This window comes from Stegostoma tigrinum, chromosome 10 (genome assembly GCF_030684315.1).
Source record: "Stegostoma tigrinum isolate sSteTig4 chromosome 10, sSteTig4.hap1, whole genome shotgun sequence".
Classification (NCBI taxonomy): Eukaryota; Metazoa; Chordata; class Chondrichthyes; order Orectolobiformes; family Stegostomatidae; genus Stegostoma; species Stegostoma tigrinum.
The window spans coordinates 71,707,393-71,726,207 of NC_081363.1; the positions used below are offsets into that span (position 1 = coordinate 71,707,393).

Consider the following 18,815-nt stretch of genomic DNA (forward strand, 5'->3'; position numbering starts at 1 on the left):
TTCAGTTCCGTCTCTGTGAAGTCAAAAAATGGTTGAAGGCACTGGATACTGTAAAGGCTATGGGCTGTGATAATATTCCAGAACTTGCTGCTCCACTAGCCAAGCTCTTCCAGTAAAGCTACAAAACTGGCATCTAGCCATCAATGTGGAAAATTGTCCAGATATGTCTTGTACACAAAAAGCAGGACAAATCCAACCTGGACAATCAGTGCCCTATCATTCTACTCTCGATCAGCAGTAAAGTGATGGAAGGTGTCAGTAACAGTGCTATCAAGCAGCACCTGCTCAGCAATAACCTGCTCAGTGATGCCCAGTTTAGGTTCTGCCAGGGCCATTCAGCTCCTGATCTCATCACAACCTTGGTTCAGACATGGAAAAAGAACTGAATTCAGAGGTGAGGTGAGAGTGACAGCCCTTGGCATCAAGTCTGCATTCGACCAAGTGTGGCATCATGGAGCCCTAGCAAAACTAGAATTGGTGGGTATCAGGGGGAAAACTCTCCTTGGCAGGTATGAGCATGGCTGTGGTTGTTGAATGTCAGTCATCTCAGCTTCAGGACATCTCTACCCGAGTTCCTCAGGGTAGTGTCCTAGGCCCAACAATCTTCAGCTGCATCATTAATGATCTTCCGTCCTTGAACCAGAAGTGGTAATGTTCACCAATGATTGCACAATGTTCAGCACTAACCTCAGTGATGCCCAGTTTGGATTGTGCCAGGACCAGTCAGCTCCTTACCACATTACAACCTCATCTCTGCCCCGGGGCATCTCTGCAGGAGTTCGTCAGTGTAGTATCCTAGGCCCAACCATTGTCAGTTGCATCATGAATGACCTTCCCTCCATCATAAGGTCAGAAGTGGGGATGTTCGCAGATGATTGCACAATGTTCAGTGCCATTTGCAACTCCTCAGATACTGAAGCAGCCCCTGTTCAAATGCAGTAAGATGTGGACAATATCCAGGCTTGGGATGACAAGTAGTAAATGGCATTCATTCCACACAAATGCGAGGCAATGACCATCTCCAATAAGAGACAATCTAACCACGGCTCCTTGACTTCCAATGGTGTTACCCCTAACTGAATCTTCACTATCAACACCCTTGGGGTTACAACTGACCAGAAGCTCAACTGGACTCGCCACATAAACACAGTGGCTACAAGAATAGGTCAGAAGTTCAGAATACTACGGTGAGTAACTCACCCCCTGCCTCCCAAAAGCCTGTCTATCATCTACAAGGCTCATGTCAGGAGTATGATGGAATATTTCCCACTTGCCTGGATGGGTGTAACTCCAACAGCATTCAAAAAGCGTGATGCCATCCAGGACCAAGTAGTCCACTTGATCAGTACTACATCCACAAACATTCTCTTCCTCTACCACCAATGTTCAGCAGCAGCAGTGTATACTAACGACAAGATGCGCTGTGCAAATTCACCAATGATCCTTGTACAGCACCCTCCAAACCCATCACTACTTCCATTTAGAAGGAATGGGCACCAAGTACATGGGAACACCACCACCTGGAAGTTCTCTTCCAAGGCACTTACCATCCTGACTTGAAAATATGTCACTGTTCCTTTACTGTTGCTTATTAAGGGCATTGTGAGTCAACTCACAGGATGTGGATTGCATCAATTCAAAAAGGCAGCTCACAAGGATCTTATCGAGGGCACCTAGAGATGGGCAGTAATTTCTGGACAGCCAGTAATGCCCATGACCCATGAATGAATAAAAAAAGTACAGCATAGGAACAGGTCCCTTTGGCCCACCGTGTCTGTGCCAACCATGGTGCTATTCTAAACTAATCACATCTGCCTGCGCATGGTCTGTATCCCTCTATTCCCTGCCTGTTCATGTGTCTGTCTAAAGGCCTCTGAAACTTTGCTATCGTATCTGCTTCTACCATGTCCTTTGGCAGCATGTTGCAGGTACCACTACCCTCTGTGTGAAAAACAGCACATCTCCCTTAACCTTTTCCCCTCTCACATTAAATGTATGCTCCCTACTATTTGACATTTCCACCCTGGAGAAAAAGACTCCTAACTATCCAGAGATAGTAGGAACTGCAGATGCTGGAGAATCTGAGATACCAAGGTGTAGAGCTGGATGAACACAGCAGACCGAGTAGCATCAGAGGAGCAGGAAGGCTGACATTTCGGACCTAGACCCTTCTCCAGAAACATCAGCCTTCCTGCTCCTCTGATGCTGCTTGGCCTGCTGTGTTCATCCAGCTCTACACCTTGTTATCTCAGATTCTTCAGTATCTGCAGTTCCTACTATTGCTGAAACAAGATTGTTCAACCCCTGCTTTAGAATTAATACACTCCAACCGTGGCACAATCCTGGTAGGTTTCTTTTGCACTCTCCTTTGCATCCTTCTTATAGTGTGGCAACCAGAATCGCACACAGTGCTCCAAATGTAGCCTAAATAAAGCCTTATGCAGCAGAAACATGACCTGCCAAACAGAAAATCTTCCACAATAAAGATGCTATGCTTGGATAAACAAGGTGCTGTAAACATAATGGTATTGGTATTGTATTACCAATAGTCTTACCAAACCATACGGCTGCTCTCTCATTAGAGAGAAATGATTACAGCACCATAATCACAGGTGAGGGAAGAAGTTGAGAAGGAGAGTCCTTAATGGTAACTTCATCTGGTGTGGGAATTGAACGAACACTGTTGCAGAGTAAACATAATAACCATAAATGTGCATGGGTTTTTCAGAAGATATTCTATGACATGTCTCATAGGAAACCTGTCATGAATCTGCCGAAACAGATTAAATACTGATCACCAATTGTCAGAATTTAAAATACCTCTCTTAGTCATCAATGCTTAAGAAGATGTAACCCAATTATCTCAAATCTCTTCAGAAATACTTTCTGTCTGGTGACTCCATCTTTAAACCACACTTTGTCTTTTTCTGCAAATTATTGTTTAGCTGAAGTCTTTCTGGTGCCTGGTACAGATTTATCATAATCTCTTTATTCATGTAACAGTGTTTCTATTTATCAAACCAAAAGTACAATTGCTGTTTCTTAAGATCTTTCTCTGGTGTCTTTTTTGATCAATTTGCGCATGCAAATCTGTTTACAACTGGGTACTTCAATTAATTACTATTTCCAATAATGCACGCTTGTCATTTTGATGGAACTAAGTTTTTTTTGATAATATTTTGATAGTAAAGAAGGCTGCTGTTAACTTAACTGGGTTAAGTAGAATGTCTATTCTGGGTTAAGTAGAATGTCCATTCTGGCAAAAAAATCTGAATTCCAAAATTTCCATATATTTTACTACATAGTTTGAGCATTCAGTAAGCTATTCAACACCGAGTCATATATTGTGAATTCGACATATTTAAAATATGCCTGTCTTTCTTCAGGCCTGATCTGGTTGATTTTAATAAACTGAAGCAGTCTAATGCTACGTACAACTTACAACAGGCCTTTAACATTGCCGAGCAACAGCTAGGTGTGACCAAGCTGCTTGATCCTGAGGGTAAGTTACAGCAAGAAGTTTCTACACAATTACATGTGCACATATGTAAAGTATTTAAAGTCTGTGTGGTTATGTATTTCTCTAAATAGAAAGAAAATGTCCCAATATTCCCAATATTAAATGCACACAAAGGGAGCCATATGTAGGTCTCCAACTTTGCAGCCCTGATTCTGTGACTTGCGTTTCCTTTCCAGGGCCATCACAAACATGACTGAGCAAATGACCTTCTCCTGCATTACATCGTTCTAATTGTATCAGCTGTAAATTTGAACGACTGTAAAATCGATCAATAACCCCAGTGTGTGTCGTCATAACATAATGAGTATAACAAAATATTTTGTTTGACGGCCATGTGACAACATTTGATTGTTAAAGGTAGAACCCTATAGTCATCAATTATGTGAAGATTTCTTTCTATAGCTGAGAGGCAATTCCTATTAATTTGATCTCAAGCCTAAAGTATGAAACTAAACACGAACACTTGTGATGAAACTAATCACTTGTGCTTGTCTTGATGATAGATTCATTTTCAAATGGCAGTGTTATATATGTCTGATTTCTAACTACTAACCCTGTGTCCCAGCGGTTTCTTTATAAATACTCTAGACACTTGATTAGACAATGCCCTTCATTTGTGAATATTAATGTGATTAACAAATCAAAAAAGTTTCATAATCTATCATTCTGATTGACTTCTTTTGCCACCAACCACAAAACAAAATATACTTAATATGTTTCATGCTGTGGTCTTTTCTCTCTGAATATTGTTCGACTAGTTCAGATAAAATTTCAACAAGTGGCTCAGTGCAAATTGTGTCAGGTGTAATGATCGTAGTGAATGTTTTCCTTTTCTGCATATAGTATGCTGCCTGATCAAGAAACAGTTGGTACTTATTCTCATGTACTCCTCCTCACAGATGTTTTTACGGAGAATCCAGATGAGAAGTCAATTATTACCTACGTTGTGGCATTTTACCATTACTTCTCTAAGATGAAAGCATTAGCTGTGGAGGGAAAAAGGATCGGAAAGGTTTGTGTTAAATAGAATTGTTTGCTGAAATAACCAGTAAATCTATTCACACAAATGCAACATCTTCCAAAAAGCAAGTGAGCAGATCAAACTCTCTATAGCTGGGAGATACTCTTGTGAGCTGCCATTTATGCTTTGACAGAGAAAACAGAAATGATTTCAATTGCATAGAGCGATCGGGGAACTGGAATTGCATGAGTTGGAGCAGAGTTTATGGAGAAATTTTGTGGAGGTGAACAAAATTCTGAAGGTCATGATTAGAAATTTGTTTCCCTGGCAGGAGGATTAGTAACCGGCGGGCATGGATTTGAGGTAACTGTCAGAAGAATCAAAGGAAAGATGAGTTTGCTTTTCTATTCTGGTGATCTGGAATGTACTGCCCTAAAATGAGGAAACATATTCAATAAGGACATTCACTTGAGGATCAGATGAGTCTTTGGAAATGCCATATTTGCAGGAAAATAGGCAAAAAGCAAAAGTGTGGGACCCATTGGCTAACGTTCCAAGGAATAGCAGCACAGTAGAAATTTGGAATACTCTTCTGCAAACGGTAATTTGATGCAAGATCAATCGGTAACTTTAAATTTTAGGCCAATAGGTTTTGGTTTTCCAAAGATATCGAGGAAGAAGGGGCAAAGATAAGTGTATGGAGTTCAATCATGGATGAGCAATGATCTCATTGAAGGGCAGAATAAGCTTGAAGGGCTAGTCAGCAATGTTCAGCAGGGATAACAAATTAACCACAAGTCCTTCTGTCCCTCCAAACCATTTGAAGGAATAAGTATTGTTGTAATAGTCTGGAATTTTGAAAATGTTACTGTCTTCTCCAAACCACCTCCATTCCCCCACAAAGTTATGACAATCCCGGTGTAGCTCACATGTGGTTGTAATTCTTTTTGAGTTGACACACACTCTTTCACTTCTGGCTAGCCCAGTGTTATTAGGACTACGCAACCAACTATGGCATTTTTCACGATTAGGAAAGTGCATGACAAATCAGCATCTCACAATCAGGATTGACTCAGCATGTTTTGTATATTTGATTAAACTGGAAGAATCCCAATCTGTCAATGTTATGAGAGCTCAGCATGTCCTACAGTGTGCTATATCTTTATGCAGGTGTTGGACAACGCAATTGAAACACAGAAAATGATTGACAAATATGAACAGCTAGCATCTGACTTGCTAATCTGGATTGAGCAAACCATCATTGTCCTCAACAGTCGAAAGTTTGCCAACTCATTGGCTGGAGTGCAACAACAGCTTCAGGCCTTCAACACTTACCGCACAGTGGAGAAACCTTCTAAGTAAGTAGCAGAAGTAGAACTGCTATGTGCTTCAGCATCTCTTAACAGCATTTTAGATGTTTTCTGTTGCATAACTACCTTTTATGGTTTTAGTCCTATGGAATTATTTGATGCTTACTGTTGGTGAATCGTATCAAGGCCTTTGGTGATAGCAGACAAAACAGATCCGAATAGAAATCTTTAAATTAAAATTGTACAACATGCCATCAAGGACAGTACTGTTGGCTCCAGAAGGCCATTTTGGACCGGTTGAATTTCTAGTAGTACACGTTACATGGGTAAGAGATGCCGTTTTGGAAACCTCTGCAAAAATATTGTGCTTTCAAAAGCAGCAAGGACCTGCCACATCAACACGATTTAAAGGGGACATCAGTTAACTCCTGGCTGTTTTTGGCCTGGCTGTTGCCACAACTCTACAAGTTTGTGGTGCTACTACCGTTGTCTTAAGTTTTCAAAATTTGACAGTGTGTGGTGTGGGCTTCCAGGGTCTTTTGTCTTTCCAGCAGAGCTAAGATGCAATGATGAAGTGAAGATTTGAATTTTGAGTACAAGTGGCCATTTATGGAGATTGCCAGTGGGCACAGTGCAGTGTACAGCCAATAGCGGAAGGGTGTGCCTTGTCAAAGACATATTCATTGACCTTGACCACTGATGAGATCATTACAACATGTCATCCGAACCTGTGGGCATTGATCTCTAGTCCTTTCTGAGTGTGTATGTCTGGATGGCCTCTGTATGGATGTAAGATAGTTCTCTTTCTTTCAGTCTCCTTTCACAAAGGTAGGCAGTTAAACCCAAAAGCCTCGGAGCCTGCTTCCTCCCACGCAGTGCCGTTATTAACTATTTCCCAGGTCAGATTCATTTCCTGAACAACTGCAAGTGTCTGCTCTAGCCACAATGCATCTCCCCTTTCAGCTGCGCAGGCTGGCATTAACTGGTGCCAGCCACCGTGGCTCCCTTCTGCTTGGGCATCCAGCCAGTTAAGAGCACGTGGCTGTTCAGTGAAACGATTGAAGTGATCAGGCAGCCTGAAGTTTCACTGCTTGCAGTGCAATCAGTGGCCATGAATTCATTACGCATCTTGATTTCCACGGCTGTTGTTAGGTGTAACCAAATTTAGCCCTCATTACTTTCTTTTAGATTGACCACGGAAAATATCTTTATATCTTTAAATAAATTTACCAGATCCATATGTAAATCAAAGTATGATGAGGCTTTATTAATAAAAAGCCAGAATGTGTTGAAAAAATTATGCAGTTATTGTAATGCTACTAACTCATCTGGTCGTTTCCTAACTCATTTACGGAGTGAAGGGCAACCTTTGACCCCTCCCGAATATTTTTGGCAAAGGACTCCGTCTCTCACCACGTGGTGGACTCATTGGAACGTAGGCAACAGGAGCAGGGGCAGCTCATTTGGCCCTCCAAACCTTCCCTGCCATTCAACTGGAATGTAATTGATCTTCCATCTTAACATCACTGCCCTGCATTACCCCTTGTTGACTTTATATCTAGAAATGTTTGGATCTTTTTCTTCAATATACTCAATGCTGAGCCTCCACAGCCCTCCGGAAGTGGAGGCTTTCAAAGGTTACTGGCTGTCTGCGTGAAAGAAATTCCTCTTCATCTCAAACTAAAACTTAAAAACATATGCTGCCAAGGTAATTATGGATAGTTCGCGGCACGGTGGATGGGCAGCACAGTCGCTCGGTAGTTAGCACTGCTGCCTCATGGAGCCAGAGCTTGGGTTTGATTCCAGTTTATATGTTCTCCCCATGCCTGCGTGGGTTTCCACTGGGTGCTCAAGTGTCCTCCGACAGTTAGAGCATAGGAGGCTGAGGGTTGACATTATGGAAGCTTATAAAATCATAAGAGTTATAAATAATGAGAATAGCAAAGGTTCTTTTCCTCAGCATGGGGGAGTTCAAAACTTGAGGGCACTTTTTTTTAAGGTGAGTGGAGAAAGATTTGAAAAGGACATGAGGGGCAAATTTTCTACACAGAGCGTGGTTCCTGTGTGGAATGAACTGCCAGAGGAAGTGGTGGATGCAGGTACAATTGCAATGTTTAAAGGACATTTGGATAAGTGCATGAGTAGGAAAGGTTTGGAAGAATATGGGTCAAATGCAGGCAGATGGGACTATAGTGAATCAAGGGTCTGTTTCCATTCGGTATGATTCTATGACTTTATGACTCCAACGATGAGCAGATCAGGTGGATTGACCAGAGTAAATTGTGTGTATTGTGCAGGCTAGGTGGATTAGAGATAGTAAATGCAGGGCTACGGGATAATGTGGGGGTAGGTCTGGGTGGGATGCTGTTCAGAGGTTTGGTGCAAACTTGATGGGCTGAATGGTCTCTTTCAGCACTGTACAGATTCTGTGATTCTAAGTGCTGCTTTGCCAGTGCCTCCAAAGTCCAAGATCAAAATATTGTAACATCAGCTGAATAGTTAATTTCAGTTCACCAGCTCTATTCTTTTGCCTGGCATAATAAGTATGAGTTTTATCATTGCTGAGTTTGAAATCATCAATGCCAACTTAATGTAGCTAGTGGTGGAGTAGTGAACAACGTATGCAATGGAAGGGATTTCCCTTTTTCTCCGAGGAGAAAGTGAACCATGCCGAATGATACATTGTTGATTACTTTGCCTTTCAACACCCATCCTTGTCCTTGTGTGCCAGTCACTGAAGGTAAGCTTGCAGGTATAGCAGGCAGTAAAGAAGGCAAATGGCATGTTGATCTTTATTGCGAGAGGTTTCGAGCACAGGAGCAGAGATATGTTGTTGCAGTTGTACAATGCCTTGGTGAGACTACACCTGGAATATTGTGTGCAGCTTTGGCCACCTTTTCCAAGGAAGGATGCTCTTGCTCTGGAGGGAGTGCAGCGAAGGTTTACCAGGCTGATGCTGGGGATGGTGAGCCTGGCGTATGAGGAGAGATTGAATAGGTTGGGATTGTTTTCGCTGGAGTTCAGAAGGAAGATCTCATAAAGACTTATAAAATTCTAACAGGACCGGACAGGGTAGATGCAGGGAGGATGTTCCCGATGGTGAGTGTGTCCAGAATCAGGGGCCAGAGTATAAGGATTTGGGGTAGACCATTTAGGATGGAGATGAGGAGAGATCTGTTCACCCAAAGAGTGGTGAGTACTTCCACAGGAAGTAGTTGAAGCCAAAACATTGAATGTATTCAAGAGGTGACTAGGTAAAAAACTTGGGCCGAATGGTTATGGGGAGAAAGGACTATTGAGTTGGATGATCAGCCATGATTGTGAAGAATGGTGGACCAGACTCGAAGGACTGAATGGGCTGCCCCTGCTCCTATCTTCTATGTTACCAACCTTACTAATCTCGCTCATTCTTGTTGACCACGGCAGCAGTCATTGTGTTGGCTGAGCAATTGTTTTGCCTGCCCCTGCGTTAGTTCCTCCAAGTATTAATTTGGAGCTTCCAGCCAGAAATCAAACATTTCACAGTTTGAGAATCAGGCAAAAATCCTTTCCATTACCATCCCCTGCAGTTGGCACAGGTGATTCCTTCCAACGTTCTGCGCTCACCTCTGGCTGAACCGCCATCCCTCTGTGCCATGGCAATCACCATCATGCAGACAACTTGAAACTCGCTTTGAGAGCCTCCCCATCAGTGCAGTGCTGTGTCATCACATTCTCTCTATGATCAGGGAAAGATTATGAACCAGTTAAATGTTAAACTGTTTTTATTTAGCATTCCAGCATGATTGGATGTATCAATGCAGCAGGATCTCTGTGAAATGACTTATCTACTTCTAATCAGCATTTTGTATTCCTGTGCGGGTCTGGCAGCATCTGTGATGGAAAAAAACAGAGTTAACGTTTCAGGTCCAGTGACCCTTCCTCAGAACTGATGGTGCCTGGGAAAACATCAGTTTATATGCAGCTGGAAGAAATTTTTCAGAAGCTGTCCAAAGAGTAACCATAAATGAGTGACCATAAATCAGTAAATAAAAGTCAGTAACCAGTCGACACCAGACCAACCATTCAGACAACTGAGTTAAACTGACCCCACCTTCACAGACGCTGCCAGACCTGCTGAGCTTTTCCAGCAACTTTGTTTTTGATCCTGATTCACGGCATCTGCAGTTCTTTTGGTTTTTATTTCGTATTTCTGTGCTCTGCTGAAGGTGCGGTGCATTCTGTGGAAGACCCAAGATTTAAGTTGTACAACTGACTGCATAAAGCTTGAGCTACTCAATCATTTTGGTGCCTAAAATAGACTTCAACAATAACAAAACTTAAGCAGCAGAGCTGCACAGCATTGCTTTGGCATCGTGCTGAAAGGGCAAATGAAACGTTTTCCTAAATTGTCGCGAATGCCTTCTCTGCGTTAGCACTGTGTTTGATTTCCAGTGCACAGTTTCAGTGCTGGAGCACTGATTTTTGGTTTGCGTGCAGTTCTTTATTTTGACCTGGATCAAAAATGACAGATGGTGTAATTCTTCAACAGGTTCCAGGAGAAGGGTAATCTCGAGGTGCTGCTGTTTTCCATCCAGAGCAGGATGAGGGCAAACAATCAGAAAGTGTATACACCGCATGAAGGCAAGCTCATCTCCGATATTAACAGGGTAAGAGCTTCCGACGCTCACCATTTTCACCAGTCTGTCTGAGAATGGAGAACAACTCAAAAGCCTTTAATTATTTTAATTATTGATTGAATTTAACCCCTGGATAAGGCAGACTTACACAGGCTTTCTAATTGAGCAACTGATGAATAGAATTCATTTAAACAACTATTCAGGGGAAATTTCATAAGTATGCAGGGGAAATCTCTATTCCTATTTCTATTTCTATTTGTCATTTGCAAATAAATTAATCAGATCAAATATCCTGTGCAAACATTCAGTTTTCGGCTCCATATATTGGTCAGCAAATTTTTGATTATTATTTAACTTGTGTTTATGAAGTTTTCTTTTTCAAAATAATTCTTTTGTAGATATTTGTACAGAGTAAACTCACGTGAGTTTTCATTCTGAAAATGTTCTTTTCAAAGTAGACTTTGTATATTTTCCCCTGTTTTGATTGATTTCCTCCTGTTGAACAACAGAGTTTGCATTTACATGAAATTTTTTTGCAGATGTCTAAAAGTGCGTTGTATGGAGTGAAACACTGTCAAGTGTTGTTCCCTGTGTGTGCAGCAAAAGTGGATATCGATGCTTCATATCATTCTGATAGCAGCCCAGATTTTTTATTGCTCTTGTGATGTAGTGTCACCATCAGGGCCAACATTTATCGTCCATCTCTAATTATCCTTGAGTGACCCTATTACCACAATAAGGTTCTGTGTGTTTTATCAGTAAGATTTCTGGAAAGCTTTGCAGTACAGTGCAGGCTTGTGCAGTGTTCACAGACCCATCACTGATTAATGATCAACAGTGGGCTCTTAGCTGCATTTTTAAAGCCCTCTCCCCATCCTGCAGGCATTGAAAGCCCATATTCCTTTCCTGTTAGACATCCTGAAATTGGTAGAGATATAGGATAAATGTTGTGCGCGCTCTCCTAGCGTATTAAAAAAGTTAGCCCTTTTCGGTTTGTGATGGTATTGAAAATTGAATACGTTGAAAATGAGGATTCAATCACAATTCTAAAATGTTCTTGGATTGTTTAGATTAAAAGATCTTTTGGAGCCCCTCTCCCTCACTGTCACCTGGGTACATTTTGCACTTTATTTCTGCTGTTTATTCCAAATTCTCATAGTCCCATGCATAGCCTTCAGTCAATTAAATAACCAGGGTGTAAATGCCATTCAGGAACAGCCTGCAAAGAGTCATAGTGGCATAGCTGAGAAAATGAATCCAAGGGCATGGGATTGAACCAGTAGTTCCCTTACTGGCCTGTCTGCAAGAATCCTATGACACTCCAACATCACATCAACATTTTCTTCTGCGTGAAACCAGCAAATGAGGGCAAGGACATCCACATAGATCAAGCAATTTCAGTTTGCTGAATTATATCAGTTTCAAATAAGCTAAGCAAAAATGCCTTTATTAAGTGATCACTCAGCTAACATCTCATTGTTTGTGACCTTTGTGTATTTGTGACCTTTGTATCTGGTGAATGTGGTTAGGGCTGGGAAAGGCTGGAAAAAGCAGAGCATGAGCGTGAGTTGGCCCTTAGAAATGAACTAATCAGACAGGAGAAACTGGAGCAGCTGGCTCGCCGTTTTGACCGCAAGGCACTTATGAGAGAAACGTGGCTGTGTGAAAATCAACGGCTTGTTTCGCAGGTAAAAAGCCATTTCATTTTATCTCACAAAATCAGCAATGCATATACAGTTAATGAGTAGTATGCTATTATCAGTAAGATACTGAAAGAGCTTATCAATTTGGAGATTGTGCTAGCCACAGGCCCTATACACCCACAAGATTTTAAAGCCTGTATTGTAAATATCTGGTTAAAGACAAAATTTGGTACAATGTCTGGGAGTTACTGAGAACTGTAATTTAAAACTATCATGTGGAACTGTACACGTCACCATGCTTTACAGCTCAGAAGTCTCTGTGTAAGCTACAAATTTCAATCTGTAAACACCCCTCGGGACAGACACCATATTGTAGCGAACAATCTGCCAGCACACTTGTACTAATGTTATTTATGTCAAGGTGAAGTCCGAGTGACTCCTCCTTCTGATATCCTTTCCATCTTTATGTGAATACAATTGAACTCCAAATTACATTGCACGCGATTTTAGAATGGATTCATACCATTAATTGATTGCTTTCCTGATGTACAGCTGAATATATGAGAAATCAGCATGTAATTAATCAATTTTATTCTTGATAGAGAGCAGATACACTTTAATGGCTGCTGTAAGTCTTGGTTGATACAAGCAACAGATTCAGAAACTTGCATTTGCACCATCTTTGATCATTTTCTTATGAAGTAAAAGTATTTGGGTAGAAAATTGTAAACATGTGATGTGTGTGAAAATGTCTGTGTTACGTGATGTTACTCGTGGTATTTCCTTGCCAATGGCGTAGACTTGTTGTTGTACTTAGTGTAGATAATTATGTGAAACCCTTGCTTGTTTATTATCACCTAGAGATGATAATGTTTTCAAAGGGAAATTTGGGACTTTATTATTTTCAGGAACCATATTGTTAAAATCTGCTTTTTGTTTTCTAATCACTTCCCAAAACCAACTCGCCTTGCTTCCTCTCACCATGCTGAAACATAACTACTGAAATGACAGATACAACAGTGAACATGATACTTTGAAAATGGGATCAGTTTCCGTATGAGCTAAATGTGCAGCTGTGCCCTGCGTAATCTTTCATGATGAAACCAAAGGGGAGTGTACCAGGAATCCATGGTAGTCGTATCACCAGAAATTATATTTAAGCTGTGATTCTCTTGTCAATATTCACATGAACATGTCACATACGTTCTGGTGGCTGCTTAGCTCAGCTAGCTAGGTGGCTGGAATATGATTCAGAATAAACAAAACAGCACAAGTTTAATTCCCATCTAACTGGAGATCCTTGTCCTGCCCCCAAGACTGAAAGGCAATGGCCAATGGCAAAAACTATCAAGGAACATGGCTTTGAATGAAGCATGTACAGAGAATGAGCCAAGGACCTTCCTTTGGGCAGAGTACACACATGTTCTGTATTCTACCCATCTGACTATACCTCAAAGATAATGGGAACTGCAGATGCTGGAGAATCCAAGATAACAAAGTGTGAAGCTGGATGAACACAGCAGGCCAAGCAGCATCTCAGGAGCACAATGTGATGAAGGGCCTAGGCCAAAACGTCAGCTTTTGTGCTCCTGAGATGCTGCTTGGCCTGCTGTGTTCATCCAGCTACACGTTTTGTTATCTTGACTATACCTCAAAGATGCAAGAAAAGTTTTTGCAATGTTATGCAGTGAAACTACTCGGAATAGGTATCAGTGCTGTTCAGAATTAACTTAAAGTTACTAATTTTGTAGCATTGGCATAGATATAAGTGAATGTCTTTAATATTGAAGTTTGTTTTGAAGGATTTATTCAACATATGTCATACTGTTATGTCTTTGACTCTTCACTGTTGCTCAGAGATTTTTCACAAAAAATATTATTTTGTAGCAGCAATTCAGGATGGTGAAGGCAAAGTATTAATAAAGTTCTTTGTCAGTTTTACTTGAGTAGTGTACTGCATTGAACCAGTAGATAGTTTATTAGAATACATTAATTTGACTGGCCCTACAAACATACATTCCTTGTTTAATTTGAATATTGTAACTAAATGTCTGGATCTTGCTGGACAGCAGCCTTTTGTGGCATTTTCCATTAGCTAGACTCTTCCCTGCAGCCTTTAGCTCAAAATATTTTTGTGACGTGACTTGTTGGAAATGTGATTTGATAACAGCACCATCAGGGCATCTAGGAAGCATAATGAACTGGGGGACTGGGGGTATCTCTGTAACCAATGCAACTTATGAATTGAAGTTCATAGTGTGGAAGTGGGCCATTCAGCCCATCAAGTTCACACTGAAGAGCATCCTACCCAGACCCAGGCCCCCTACCCATTCCCTGTAACCCTACATTTCCCAAGGCTAATTCATCCCACTGATGCATTCTGGACACTGTGGGCAATTTAGCATGGCCTGTCTACCTAACCTGCGCATTTCTGGGCTGCAGGAGGAAACTCTCACAGACAGGGGGAAGATGTCCAAACTCTATACATACAGTCACCCAGGGCTAGAATCAAACCCAGGTCCCTGGCCTTGCACGGCAGCAGTGCTAACCACTGAGCCACCCTGCTGCCCAGTGAGAAAGCAACGGAGGAAGGACTGAGATGGCGGATGAATTCAATAAAATCAACTGGAAAATAAAAGCAAGAAAATAAAGAGAAGGAAAGAAATATTTTAATTAAGGGGAAAAAAGGGACAAAGATAAAATGAAGAAACAAAATTTAAAATAAAATTTGATACATTTAAAATTTCTAACAACAATTGACTGCTTGCAGAAATGACACTGAGCATTTTAAGTTGTCCCCTTTCAATGCGGAATAGTTGCGTTAGCCATTATCATGTTGATGAGGTGATTTGTTAAGTTTCAGGGTTGGCGTTCCGTTTAGAATTCAATGAGTAATGTGAAAATTCATCAAGATTTAAGAATGACAGAGAGGTTGAGAGTAAGATGCTATTGGTGAAAAGAAAATAGTGGTGTAAATCAGCTGGCACGTTTTGGAGATTTGCGACTCAGCCCTTGTCTCTCAATCTGCTAAATTTGGCCACTTTGCACATCAGTAATGTGCATTGTTAAATCATGATCATTTTACCAGCAAGATCCAGACCATTGTACTTTCAAAGCATGTAAACCTCATTGCACCACAGGAACTAATTCAGATTCCAAATGCCATTGCACGCATTCTGATGCAACTATCTACTAGTGGTTATGTTGTCTGAATATGCAGGCTTTATCTGGATCTTAGGATTCAGAGCTGATGATAACATTTGGATGTTAAATCATGCGTTGGTCAGCTCGCTTTCACCTTTCCACCACAGAATCTGTTCAGTCAGACATTATAGCTAAAACAAAAGTGCTTGGTGTTTATTTTTGCTGCGTTGCATTGGATGCAGAGCTAAGTGCATTTGGTTGATAATGTAGGCCTGAAAGCAACATGTGAAGTAACGTAACTTTATTGTTTGACGTTCTGCTGTGGCTTTTTTTGTGTTTACTTTTCATCCTGACTTATTTTCTGATCCATTTACTACTTCCTGTGGCTGTCTCATTGTGCTGATGTTTCTAGCTTCCGATGCAGTGTTCTTGCATGTGACTGTAAATTGAGAACAACATGTAGCATATGGATGTTTCAGAATATTGTCATTTTACAAAAGTGCCAAGCATGTTTGTATTGACATTGATTTAGCCTGACAAGTGGCAAAGTTGATGCACATGTTTGCTGTTTCTCTTTGATGCAATCACAGGAGTGAAACTTGTCACTGAGCAGTTCCAGTTTCTTATGTAATTTATCACCTAATTTGACCACAGGATAATTTTGGCTATGACCTGTCTGCTGTGGAAGCAGCTATGAAGAAACATGAGGCAATTGAGGCAGATATTGCTGCTTACGAGGAACGTGTGCAGACTCTTGTGGATGTATCACTGGAACTGGAGGCTGAAAATTACCATGATATTAAACGTATTAACGCCAGAAAGGACAACATCATGCGGCTGTGGGAGTACCTGTTGGAGCTGCTTAATGCTAGACGAGCAAGACTGGAAATGAACTTGGCCCTTCAGAAGATTTTCCAGGAGATGCTCCACATCATTGATTGGATGGATGAAATGAAAGTAGGTGCTAAGCTGAGATCTTTTTGTGTATATATTATGTACTCATACGTTCGTATTCTTGTACTAATTGGACAAAGGCAGTGAATGATTATTTAGACTTTCCATCATCAATCCTGCTTTGGAAAAGTAAAACTGTAGCATAACTGTTAGACAATTTTTTCCAACACAGTTGCTGCCAGACCTGCTGAGCTTTTCCAGCAACTTTGTTTTTGTTCCTGATTTGCAGCATCTGCAGTTCTTCTGGTTTTATTTTAGACACTTTTTTGGTTCTTTTGTTTTCATATTTTCTTTCTGGGTTAGACAATTTCACAAATTTCATACAATAGTGAAACTGCCATTACCATTTTAGTTGTATTTGTTAACCCAGTTTTCTCCTGCTGCCCAGCTTTACGTTGGGGAAATAATGGGCATAATAAAGTTATTATTAACAATTATTTTAACTGATCTTGTTGTCAGCAGTAAATGAAAGTTGAATTGCATCATCTGCTCTATGAAATGTGATTTAATTTTCTTCCCATTTCTTATCCAATAAAATAAATCCATTTAACTATAGAAAAACTTGTGGATCTCGGGTAATAAATCCGAAGGTATTCTGTTTTCTTAATAGGAGCTTTATATCGTGTAAAGTGCTAATCAGTGAATGTGACAGAAATTTGCATGAATGATACCTAAACTTTACTTGTGTATTAATCAGATGTAACATATTTATAATGTTCAGCCCTAGTCAAAGTTTTCAAGGAGACTGCTGATTTTGAAAACCAAGTACTTGCTGATCTCATTATGGACAGCATTACACTCAAATATTGGCTAGCATTTGTGTCATTTTAAAAACAACATTTACCTCATGAGATTTACTTTTTGATGCATCAGTATTTAACAGGTTTAGAAACAATGGCATTTTGAATTGTGTGTTTATGTTTGCATGGATGTGTTTTTTTTTCATAGTTTGTCATTTTCGAAAGTTAATATTTCCCTTTCTTTTCAGGTACAACTGCTATCACAAGATTTTGGTAAACATTTAATGGGTGTGGAGGACCTGCTCCAGAAACATACACTGGTGGAAGCTGACATTGCGATTCAAGCAGATAGACTGAAGTTGGTTAATGCAGGAGCACTCAAGTTTGCTGAAGGCGAAGGTAGCTGTTAATATTTCTGTCATGCACATCACATCTGTTTAAGTATTTTGTAATCAAATTGGATGATCATAAAGACCATTAGCTACTTAGCAAAAGCAACTGCAAAACTTTTGATTTTCTGTTTTTATTGTTGTGCCTATTCATGGAGCCCTTCCAATGCTTTATATCCCTACATATACACTAGGTCTTACATAATGCATGTAAATGTATGTGTATCTGTTTTAGAACAATTTGCAGGAGATAAAGCTGTGCAATTCGATCATTTGTCTGAAGTTACTTGGAAAATAAGTATCGACCAAGACACTGAGATGAATTGCCTTGCTTTTGTTACAGTGCCATGGGATCTTCTGTGTCAGCCTGAGAAAGCTCAGAGACTATCAGTTCAACAACTTGTTTAGCAACAGCACTTATATTGCATATGGCTGATCAAATTCGATTATAATGGCATTTAGGAATGGACTGTTTTAGCTTCATCCTTGCTCTCCCACATCGGTCATACCTTGCATTTGATATTGCCCAAGAGTATAACCTTACTTCATCAAATTATCATATTTTTGTGGACTTTGAGCAGGATTGCCAATTTGGTAAGAAGTGGTATCAAAGTTAAACAGCATTTAAAAGTCAAAAACTGAGCCCAGGAGGTTTTGATTGACAAAACAAGGTTTAGAACCAGTCTAGATAGAGTACGAGTCTGAGAAATGAAAGTTTGGTTTTGTTCTATTTATTATGTTCTGAAATAATCTAGTATCCTTTCTCTTGAGTAAAATGCTGTGGTAGCTGTGTTGGTGGAAAAGTGTCAATGAAGTTATGAGAATTTTTTTTCTTTATTGACCAGGGTTTCTCAAACTACGATGTATCTATTTTGTCATAATTTCTAATATATAAAATGGCATCACAACTGTGGGCCTAAAAGGAGATTTATGCATGGAGGCAGGGGCATGACTGAGGTACTAAATGAATCCATTGCATCTGTCTTAACTAAGGAAGAAGATGCTGTCCAAATAATGATGAAAGAGGACGTAGTTCAGATACTTAATGGCTTTAAAAGTAATAAGAAAGAGATATTAGGCTGGCTGTACTTTGAGTTGATAAGTTACTCGAACTAGATGGTATGCATCCTTGCCTCTCTTGATGTATAATAATAATCTAGTCTTGGATATGCAAGGCACGATCCCAAATTTTGAGGGCAATATGCAATTTGGAAGTATTGTGAATTGTGAGAAGGACAGTGTAAAGAGAGTAGAAATTCAAAATGGGCAGGGAGGTTAGAAAGTTGGAATGAACAGACAAGTTGCAGGCGAAATGTGATACAAATAGGGTAAACTTTGTTTCGGGAGGATGGGGCGAGGCAGTTAAATAAAAGGGGCACAAGAACGTGACCGTGCAGTTACACAAGCAGATGGCAGGACAGGTTGTGAGGGTTAATAGAGTAGATGGGACTCTGGATTTTAAAACAAAGATTGTTGAATACAAGAGCAAAGACTTTACGATAAATATATGTAAAGCACTAGTGTGAACTCAGCTG

At 40.4% G+C, this 18,815-nt stretch overlaps 1 protein-coding gene across 4 annotated transcripts in view; it reads left to right on the top strand.

Annotated features, from left to right (window-relative positions):
• LOC125455723 (spectrin beta chain, non-erythrocytic 1-like) overlaps window positions 1-18,815 on the top strand; it is a 247,207-nt gene that overhangs the window by 133,440 nt on the left and 94,952 nt on the right. For 2 of the 4 annotated variants that reach the window (XM_059649255.1, XM_048538084.2), the window contains 8 exons: window positions 3,387-3,502; window positions 4,420-4,532; window positions 5,652-5,839; window positions 10,323-10,440; window positions 11,940-12,098; window positions 13,941-13,961; window positions 15,852-16,154; window positions 17,140-17,290. In XM_059649255.1, coding sequence (XP_059505238.1) covers window positions 3,387-3,502; window positions 4,420-4,532; window positions 5,652-5,839; window positions 10,323-10,440; window positions 11,940-12,098; window positions 13,941-13,961; window positions 15,852-16,154; window positions 17,140-17,290 — 1,169 coding nt within the window. The remainder of the gene's footprint in view (window positions 1-3,386; window positions 3,503-4,419; window positions 4,533-5,651; window positions 5,840-10,322; window positions 10,441-11,939; window positions 12,099-13,940; window positions 13,962-15,851; window positions 16,155-17,139; window positions 17,291-18,815) is intronic. The other 2 variants (XM_059649257.1, XM_048538088.2) reach the window with 1 other exon arrangement.